Raw genomic sequence first — 10,464 nt, forward strand, 5'->3', positions numbered from 1 at the left:
AAAAAATAAATAGTTAAGGAAGTAAAAAAGAAATGTTTATTATAATCCCTTTATATTCTATTTTTTACAATAATATTGTATCGAAATTACGATTTTTATAGAATACGTAAATTAAAACAGACGGTGAAAAATTTAAACCTGGTTTAATATTACATAGTATAAAATAAAGTCACTTCCGCTATCTGTGTGTCCCTATGTATGCTTAGATCTTTAAAACTACGCAACTAATTTTGATGCGTTTTTTTTAATAGATAGAGTGGTTCAAAAGGAATGTGTATATTACATGCATAATATACTAGAAAAATACTGATAATTTTCGTCGTAAATAAACACATTTTTTGCGCTTACATTGCAAACGCTGGCTGAACCCTACGAGATAGATAAAAATAATGTACTACAGTATTGTACGCCTTAAGAAGGGCTACAAAAAAGTACACAATGGTTTATGTTCATCTCTTAGGGATAACCCACAATAACCATTTTCTTTCCTTTACTTTTTACGAGAAATATTATATTATTTGCTTATTAACGAAGCGATTTTGAGCAATACAGCAATAATCCTCCAATCCATCTCCAATATCCACTTGAGTACCTTAAATACATTGTGCATTTAATATAGATGACCCTTTACAGCGTGTAATTATATTAATATTTTCGAAGATATAACAGATTTAAAATGTAGGGACATAGCGATTACAGCGGTACCGGCCGGGCGGCGGCGGTGCATGCCGCGTTTCACACACCACACCAACTTTGTCCTAAGGCGAGGTGCGATCTCGCTAGGAGACACCCTTAGGACGAACGGACATCCCGAGTCCACTGGAAAACATTAACTGCCTGGGGTAAACGGAGCAGACGGCAGAAGTCCCCTACCACTATGACTGTGGATTTCTGTAACATCAGAGGGCTTCATACTAATCTTAACGCCGTCCACTACCACCTCCAGACGGCGAAGCCGGCCTTGCTCTTTTTGACAGAGACGCAGATATCCTCTCCAGCTGATACCTCTTATCTCTCCTGTCCGGGGTACAAATTAGAACACTTTTTTGTACCGCGGGCTGGAGTTTGCGCGTACGTCAGAGAGGATGTCTGCTCTCGTCGCCTCGGCAGTCTTGAAGGTGGGGACCTCTCCATCCTGTGGTTGCGCATAGACAGCGACGACCATCCCCGCGTCTATGCCTGCCTATATAGGTCCCACAGCGGTAACGACGAAACTGATCGACTCATGGAGCACATACAAATGGCTACAGACACCGTGCTACAACAGATCCCATCCGCAGAGATCGTGATACTTGGTGATTTCAACGCCCATCACACCGAGTGGCTCGGGTCGCGTACAACCGATCATGCGGGAAGATCTGTTTACGACTTTGCCTCAGCGTATGATCTGACACAATTAGTAGCATCACCAACGCGTATCCCTGATGTGGAAGATCATATACCTTCCCTGTTGGACCTTCTGCTGACGTCTCACCCGGACAACTATGTAGTTTCCGTGGACTCTCCACTTGGCTCGTCGGACCACTGTCTGGTCCGGAGTTCTGTGCCAGTCACACGCCCACCATGGCCCCGCTTTGCGGGCAGCCGACGCGTGTGGCACTATAGGTTAGCTGATTGGGATGGAATGCGGTCCTTCTTCGCATCCTACCCATGGGGGCGAATCTGCTTTTCGCTGGATGATCCAGACATCGTTGCTGATTCTGTCGCCGAAGTGGTTCTGCAAGCCATGGAACTTTTTATTCCGTTCTCTGCGGTGCCTATAGGCGGCAAATCCAAGCCCTGGTTTGGTCGACCTTGCAAAATAGCTGCACGCCATAAGCGGGAAAGCTACCGAGCTTGGGCTAATGCGTCGATGTCCCAGGATGTAAAGACCAGCGCATTAAAAAAGGAGTATAACTTTGCCTCCAGGTCCTTCAAAAGAGTCATCGCTGAGGCAAAAGCGGAGTACGTGAGCAGAATTGGGGAGAGATTGGTTCGACTTCCTTCGGGAACTCGTGCATTCTGGTCACTCGCCAAAGCTGTCCAAGGGAATTTTTGTAAGCCATCCCTACCATCATTGCACAGGAGGGACGACTCGTTGGCCCACACCGCGAAGGAGAAGGCCGATCTTTTATGCTCTCTTTTTGCGTCCAACTCGACTTTGGATGATAGCGGAAAAATACCACCGACGATCCCTCGGTGTGATACAATAATGCCGGAAATAATTTTCCAACAGAGCTCCGTACGCAAAGCCCTTTTTTCGTTGGACATCAATAAATCGAGTGGGCCCGATGGCGTCCCTCCGTTAGTGCTACGAACTTGTGCTCCTGAGTTGGCACCCGTCCTCACGCGTCTTTTCCGGCACTCTTATTCGTTAGGCGTTGTCCCACGCTCGTGGAAGATGGCTTTGCTGCACCCGATCCCTAAGAAAGGGGACCGCTCAGATCCGTCCAATTATAGACCAATTGCTATAACTTCCTTGTTCTCAAAGATTATGGAATCCTTAATCAACTGCCAGCTCCGACGGTATTTAGAGGAGCACCAGCTGATTAGCGATCGCCAATATGGCTTTCAACGGAGTCGCTCGGCTGGTGATCTTCTAATATTCTTAACTCACCGATGGGCGGAGGCGGTTGAGAGCAAGGGAGAAGCGCTGGCGGTTAGTTTGGACATAGCGAAGGCCTTCGATCGGGTGTGGCATAGGGCACTTCTAACAAAGCTACCATCCTATGGGCTTCCCGAGAAACTATGTAAATGGATCACCAGTTTTTTGACAGACAGGAACATCAAGGTCGTTGTTGACGGTGCATGCTCGGACCTCAAGTCTGTCAATGCTGGCGTTCCCCAAGGCTGTGTACTATCACCTACTTTGTTCCTTCTGCATATCAATGACCTGTTACAAAGTAGTGGCATTCATTGTTATGCGGACGACAGCACCGGGGACGCCTTATACACAGGCCGTCCTAATATTTCTCGGGAACAAGTCGATGAGTGTCGGAACAAACTTGTGTCTGAAATCGAGTCTCTTTTAGCCAAAGTCTCGCAATGGGGACGACATAATCTGGTCCAGTTCAACCCCATTAAGACACAAGTTTGCGCGTTTACCGCAAAAAAATCACCCTTCGTCGTTCCTCTCAAATTTGAAGGCACTCCCCTAACAGCCTCAGCCAGTATTGGGATACTAGGCGTCGACATATCGAGCAATGTGCAATTTCGTGGTCATCTGGAAGGAAAGGCTAAACTAGCCTCGAAGAAACTTGGTGTGCTCAGTAGGGCGAAGCAGTATTTCATGCCCTGCCACCGCCTACAATTATATAAGGCACAGATACGGCCCCACATGGAATACTGCTCTCACCTATGGGCTGGGGCGCCCCAGTACCAGCTCCTTCCATTTGACCGTGTTCAACGCCGAGCGGCTCGAATCGTTGGCGACAAGACTCTCTCCGATCGGCTCGATTCTTTGGCGCTGCGTAGAGATGTCGGGTCACTGTGCATCTTCTACCGTATTTACCACGGGGAGTGTTCTGAGGAATTGTTCGGACTAATACCTACAGCAGAATTCCACCACCGGACATCTCGTCAAAATTCAAAATTTCATCCACATCACCTCGATGTCTGGAAGTCTACGACAGCTCGATTTTTGCGCCATTTTCTGCCACGCACGACCCCTCTTTGGAACCAGCTACCACCTACGGTATTTCCGAACAAATACGACCTAGGGACCTTCAAAAGAAGAGCATACTCCTTTTTGAAAGGCCGGCAACGCGCCTGCTAATCCTTTGATGTAGCGGGTGTTTGTGGATGTTGTTTTCACTTACCATCAGGTGAGCCAACTGTCCGTTTGCCCCCTCTTCTATAAAAAAAAAAAAAAAAAAAAAAAAACTGGTCTGGGTCTCAGTACCGGTGACGCTGTCAAGCGCTAGGGCCAACAGCCCTAGATACTCCGAAAAACAGACGCGATTCACCCAGTAGAACTTTATAATTAGCAGCGATCGCTCGCGTTTATCAGAGCTTTCTAGCGAGGAAAGTAATAATAAAACGTGCTTTTCAGCGCGACAAGATAATCCATACTTATAAGTACGCTACAATAAATTTAAAAAAATATTCGAAATTGTATGATAGTAACTAAAAAATTAATTCTTTTTTAAGACAAAACGTTTTCAACGCAACATTTTTTTGACGGAATTGTATGTTCGTACTTTAGTCGGTATTAACGTCTAATTTTTAAACCGCACTCGTAGTAAGTACATTAGGTAGGATAGGATTAGATTAAAACCATAACTTATCAATTGTATTTCTTCTGCTAAGATCTTGGTTTCAATTAAAACTTAACTCAATTGAGTATTAGAGCAACAATTTTCAACTTTTGAAAATCCTACGACGCCGTTAGGTATTTATGTTCAAAAAAGAACTTAATAGAATAGGTACCTACATATCTATTGTGGTTTTTATAATATACCGCAGCTCACATTAATAATATGGCAATTTGTTCATAATCATACGTATAGGTTGGTGTGAGCTTTTTTTTATATCACCAGGTCGGCAAACAAGCGTACGGCTCACCTGATGGTAAGAGATTACCGTAGCTTATAGACGCCTACAATACCAGAAGCATCGAAAGCGCATTGTCGACCCAATCCCCAGGAGCTCTGGTCACTTTACTCACCAACAGGAACACAATACTGCTTGAAAACTGTATTATTTAGCTGTGGTCTTCTGTAAAGTCGAGGTACTACCCCAGTCGGGCTGCTCCATATTTTGAGCAGGAAATTCCTGCTGTGCCCTACCTCAGTTAAAAGCTCAAACAAGAACTGAGTAAATTTTGTAAACCATTAGTAAATCGCAGAGTCAAACTTTCAACGTCGCAGGCATAGATTTGAGCGTTGAGTGTTTTTCACATAGCCAATTATTTGTCACTCTTTCAAGAAAACCTCTAAGAAATATATGTTTCTATTGTCTAATGACAAAAACGCTCTGAACGTTGTATACAAAGACATTCTGTAGTATATTTAGTATCAGCATTGCCCGTTTGCATATACACAAGTATCGATGCAATCAGTTATGTCGTAACTTAAAACGCTGTTATTTCCATGAAAATATCTGATTTACTAAAATTCTTAAAAACTCTGGGTATAAGCAAACAACTAACTCCTTTATTAAATACCACGTTAGACATTAATGGCTGGAATTTCTTCTTCATCTGCTATTGATCCATAAATTAACACACAAGAACCGGTGCAGTCAGTTATGTCGTAACTTAAAACGCCGTTATTTCCATGAAAATATCTGCTCTGCAACGGATTTAGTAAAATTCTTAAAAAACTCTCGGTATAGGCAAACAACTAACTCCTATAGAAAATACCACTACCACACCCTAATGATCTCAATTCCCATTTTTCTTCTTCATCTGGCTCTCAATTCCAATATTTCTTCTTCATCTGTGCTGTATGGCGTAGCCACATTTGTCATTATCGGTGCTGTGTGGCTACGGCACTAAAGAATTTAGCCACCCCTCTCTTCCCGTGGGTGTCGTAAGAGGCGACTAAGGGATAACAAGGTTCCACAACCACCTTGGAACTTAAGAAGCCGACCGATGGTGGGATAACCATCCAACTGCTGGCTTTGAAATACACAGGCCGAAGACGGGCAGCAGCGTCTTCGGTGCGACAAAGCCAGTACTACGGTCACCAACCCGCCTGCCCAGCGTGGTGACTATGGGCAAAACACATGAGTTCACGTTATTTTTGGCGTAAACTTGGGGAGGCCTATGTCCAGCAGTGGACTGTATAGGCTGTAATGATGATGATTCTTCATCTGCTATTGATCCACAAATTAAATCCAACACTTTTTCAAACATCTATAGTTTGCCTAAGCCGGATTTTCTATTCTATTTACTTTTTCGCTTGTCGATCTGCCCGAGATTCAAAAATATCTACAGGCCATTAGATGGGATCAGTCGTATTCAGGTATTGCTATCACTAAAGATATAAGAGAGAGGAAGGTGAACAAATGTGTGACTGTCTTAGTCCTAATAGATTTCAGCAATGCATTTAACGCTGTCGACCACGATCTGCTGCATTTTTGACTCGTTACTCTATCTCGACTCTCGCTATCAAGTGGTTTTCTTATCTTCGAGGGCGTAGGCAGACTTCTCGTACCGATGAGGGAAACTCAGATCGGTGTGAAGAAGGTTTGGTGTTCCTCAAGGTGGTAAATTATCTTCTGTATTATTTTCTCTTTTTATTAGGTAATTCAATTACATTTTATTTAAAATGCCAGTACCACCTTTATGCCGATGACCTCCAGCTTTATAAACAGACAATGATTGGCGCACTAAATTCTACTATTCTTCTTATAAATCAAGATCTAAAGCATATACACTGGTATAACTGGTCATTGAATCATGGTATTGTTGTCAATGCCGCCAAGTGCCAAGTGATTATTGTGGGTAGTGCTCGGCAACTGGCCTTGATTGATTCAAATTCTTACCAAACCTGATTTTTGATAGATACACAATACCATTTACTACAACAGTTAAAGATCTGTGCATAATTATTGACAAGTCTCTTTCCTGGTCCAATCAAGTAAATGAAGTTTCGCGTAAATTCTACTCAATAAAGCATCCCTGTATTACACACACACACACCGTACATGTATTTGTATAGTATGTATATGAATTATTTGCTCATGTATATAATACTCGCTTCTGCCCGCGCCTTCGTCCGCGTGGAATAGGCACAATTCTGTCATACATGATTTTTGCGAAACTGCAGCTCACGCAGCGGAAACTCTCAAAAGAAAAAAACCGATTTTGAAACGTTCTTTATTGGTGCTCCGCTAATTGATTTTTAATTAAATAATTTATGGTAAGCAATTTTAAAGGACAACGTACCTAATTGAATTGAGATATTGAAAATCTATAGATTAGTTTTTTTTTTTTATTACAGATATAATTATTTTGCAGGCTTGGGTGGGGTGGGTACATAAAGCAACACGGAGGGGAGTAGCCATAACGTTTTTTACCAATACAAATCTGTCTGTCATTTTTTGCGGAGGGAAATCTGTGCTACGCACACTTTAATTGATTCCCACACAAAAATAAGCGTCTGTCACTACGAAACTCACACACACTAAATTAAAAACACACTTACATTTTTCACACACGCATAGATACATTCTGTGTCATTACAGTATAATGACATGACGCAACGACACTGACAAGTTTCTTACAGCTGTGGTTGTAACAATTGTCGATACGCATTATCGATAAATTCAAGTACTCGGTTAGGGAAATTAAATTTTTAAAGTGATACTAATGTACTATAAAAATTATCATGTCAAAAATAAACTAAATGTTTATATCATTTTAAAAACCAGTGACAGTTTATATTACCTATTACCGGTTCTTAAAATGGATTACTTTTCAATAAATATGACGAATATATTTTTTGTGGGTTTTCTTTTTTCATTAAGAAAGAAAATTAAATGCTTGTGCAGGTATATTTTTCCATTATTATTCTTACCAGTACCACACTTGAAAGTCAGAAGTATTGAAATTATTTGAACAAAAGAGTTACGGGTCTCTGTAAAGAACTCACTATAGACGGCGCCACGGTTCACTTAAACCGAAAATAAAAATCATCATATCAAGAATTTCGCTCTGGCGGGTACATCGTTCCATAGCTTAATTGGCTAGAGCGCCGACACGGTCAGTCGGAGACGCGGGTTCGAATCCCGCTGGAGCGGTCAATTTTTAATATGATATTCAAAACATGTTTAGAATCCCTAATGTGTGGGTAGCACAAAAATAAAATCGTACATATTAAGAATAGCATGGTGTCGTCTCCTGTCAAAGATTTTCATTGTAATATGAAACTTTGAATAGTTACGGGTCTCTGTAAAGAACTCACTATAGACGGCGCCACGGTTCGCTTAAACGGAAAATAAAAATCATCATATCAAGAATTTCGCTCTGGCGGGTACATCGTTCCATAGCTTAATTGGCTAGAGCGCCGACACGGTCAGTCGGAGACGTGGGTTCGAATCCCGCTGGAGCGGTCAATTTTTGATATGATATTCAAAAAAAATGTTTTGAACAAAAGACACTATTTCTTGTGGGCGTCCAGGTTAGTCTGTTATTACAAAAAAAAATCCATATATGCGTTAAATTTGGATCTTTAGGAAACCTGCAAAAATTAATATAAAACATTATGGTCGAAGTTCACACTAAGTAATTCTAGTAAAATTTGTTAATACTTGTAAGTATTATATTATATTTAATTTAATGAAATTTTATTATAAAAATATGTATATATTTTTTTACATATACACAATACACACACGGTCGTCTGTTCCTAAAGTAAGCAACTTAATTCTTGTGTTATAGATAACAGCTAACTGGTATATAGCTACATATTTTTATATAGGTATATTAAAATTAAGCTGGCAATATTATATTATAAATAAATCAGAATCTCAAATATGTCTGTCTCCTCCTTTGCCTTTGCCGTTTTTATCGATAACTATCTACAAACAAACCGGTAACAACACTTTCGCTCGGTGACAGCAACCTCTCGGAAATAGACTCGGATCAGTCGTTCGACCGATCCGCATAATGTATGAGGGCGAGCGGCCTGTGTTGGTATACAAATCTGAAACAACCCAACCAATGACATTTGTTACTGTGGGGTACTGCTGTAGATATTGAGACTATATTTATCTTGCAAAAAAGGGCTATTCGCGGCATTTACGATCTTGGAGCTCGAGTCTCCCTACGGGATGTTTTCCAAAAGGTGGACATATTAACGATCGCGTCGCAATATATTTATAACAATATTATGTATATCCACCAAAATATTCATTGTTTTGAAATAAATAGTAATAATCGCATTGTAAACACGAGACGGAATAACAAAATTGTAACTCCAAGTTTTCGACTGCGCAAAGTAAACGTTTCCTTTCTGGGTCATGGTATTCGCCTGTATAATAAAATACCACAAACGATTTTGGTATTGTCTCAACATAAATTTAAAGTTTTTACGACGCGACTTAGTGACGCTGTATTTCATGCAACATGTTTCTAATTTTGTTCTAAAACACAGTTTATATATTATTTTCAAAAGAGTAACTGCGGATTCTTCTCTGCAGAATCTACATTCCGAATCGGTGGTAGCTTCACTTTTACAAAAATAATAATTAATTTCTAAAGTTTTAATTTGTAAAATGACGATTCGAAAGTGCTCTTGGAGCCTATTTGAATAAAGCTATTTTTGATTTTGATTTTGAATTTTTAAGTTGAAAAAAGGTTTACAAGAAGTATACATTATAATGTGATTAAAAAATACTTTACATATGAAAGGTAACGCCATCTTTTTGTAAATTTGACGTAGCAGATCTCTTTTTGCAGCAAAAAACAGAACAGCTTGGCATTTTTTGAAGGACGTTGATTCAATCGCGCAATTAGATATTTTAGTCTAGTGATCAGTGCGGCTGCAACTAGTTTTATTGTACGCGTAGGACCATTTGGACTTATATCTTGACAGAGGGGAACGCCTGTGAATGGCTACTCTCCTCTGTGTTGCTCTATGGGTAGGTACAAAGTTTTGTCGTGTTGCTTTTTGTGTAATTGGAAAGCAACTTTTTTTTTATGTCAGACACAGACATAAATAAAGTGTATAATCTGTGTCAACTCATCCACTGTCAGACTATATTTGACATTGACATTCGAATAGATGACTTTTTAAGTATCCAGATCCAAAACACAAGTTACGATTAAAAGAACAGTTGGAAACCTTGGTTGCGTTGTAAATTCTAGGACATTCCATACATCATTGTTTAAAAGAAAGTCATTTTTATTTAATACAGTTCCAATAAAGAGAAACAATGGTGTGCGTTCCTTGCTTTATCATTCCAGTTTTACTGTTTTTGTGGCATAAATTCATTCAGCCTTACGTGCTACGTTTTTGGAACCCGTGGGCTGTTAAAGATGCTGATGGCAATGTGAAGACGGAATTTCCCTTCAAATGTGAAGGGGGTGTTTGTGCATTTAGCAGAAAGGCAGTTGAAAAAAACGTTACTGAAGTTGCACAGAAAGATTCTTCGGAAGCCTCTAAGACATCCGACATTCGATTAAAATCTGATTAACTTATATGAGTATAGTTATTTTATGATTTATATTTACTCTGGAACATTTATTTACGAAAGTATTATCCCTCTAATATATTGTTAATTTTTTTTAATTTTATTTTCAAGGTCACATATTAGTTCAATCTACACTAGGACAGGACAGGATAAAAATAAAAGATGTTACTAATTTATATCTAATGATTATTGAAATGATTTTGGTCTATGATTTTCTTTTATATCATAATACAAATTCTGTTGGCTAGAAGATTAAAGATTTAATGTAAAAACACAAAATTCCAAAAAAATAGCATGAAAAGAAATAAACTACAAATTCAAAGTTTTTTTTTTTATTCGTCATAA

The 10,464-nt window shown here is 39.9% G+C and overlaps 1 protein-coding gene across 1 annotated transcript; it reads left to right on the forward strand.

Annotated features, from left to right (window-relative positions):
- Positions 1-9,673: 9,673 nt before the first annotated feature.
- On the forward strand, positions 9,674-10,441 carry LOC123659181 (UPF0729 protein AAEL015238). The gene has a single exon (XM_045594434.1). The coding sequence runs from the start codon at positions 9,862-9,864 to the stop codon at positions 10,120-10,122; it is 261 nt and encodes an 86-aa protein (XP_045450390.1). The 5' UTR covers positions 9,674-9,861; the 3' UTR covers positions 10,123-10,441.
- The last annotated feature ends 23 nt before the right edge of the window (positions 10,442-10,464 follow it).

The sequence above is a fragment of the Melitaea cinxia genome, chromosome 13 (assembly GCF_905220565.1).
Source record: "Melitaea cinxia chromosome 13, ilMelCinx1.1, whole genome shotgun sequence".
NCBI classification, from domain to species: domain Eukaryota; kingdom Metazoa; phylum Arthropoda; class Insecta; order Lepidoptera; family Nymphalidae; genus Melitaea; species Melitaea cinxia.

Bases quoted from the DNA above. Each gene is read 5' to 3' on its own strand.
- LOC123659181 (XM_045594434.1), top strand. From the start codon at position 9,862: ATGGTGTGCGTTCCTTGCTTTATCATTCCAGTTTTACTGTTTTTGTGG.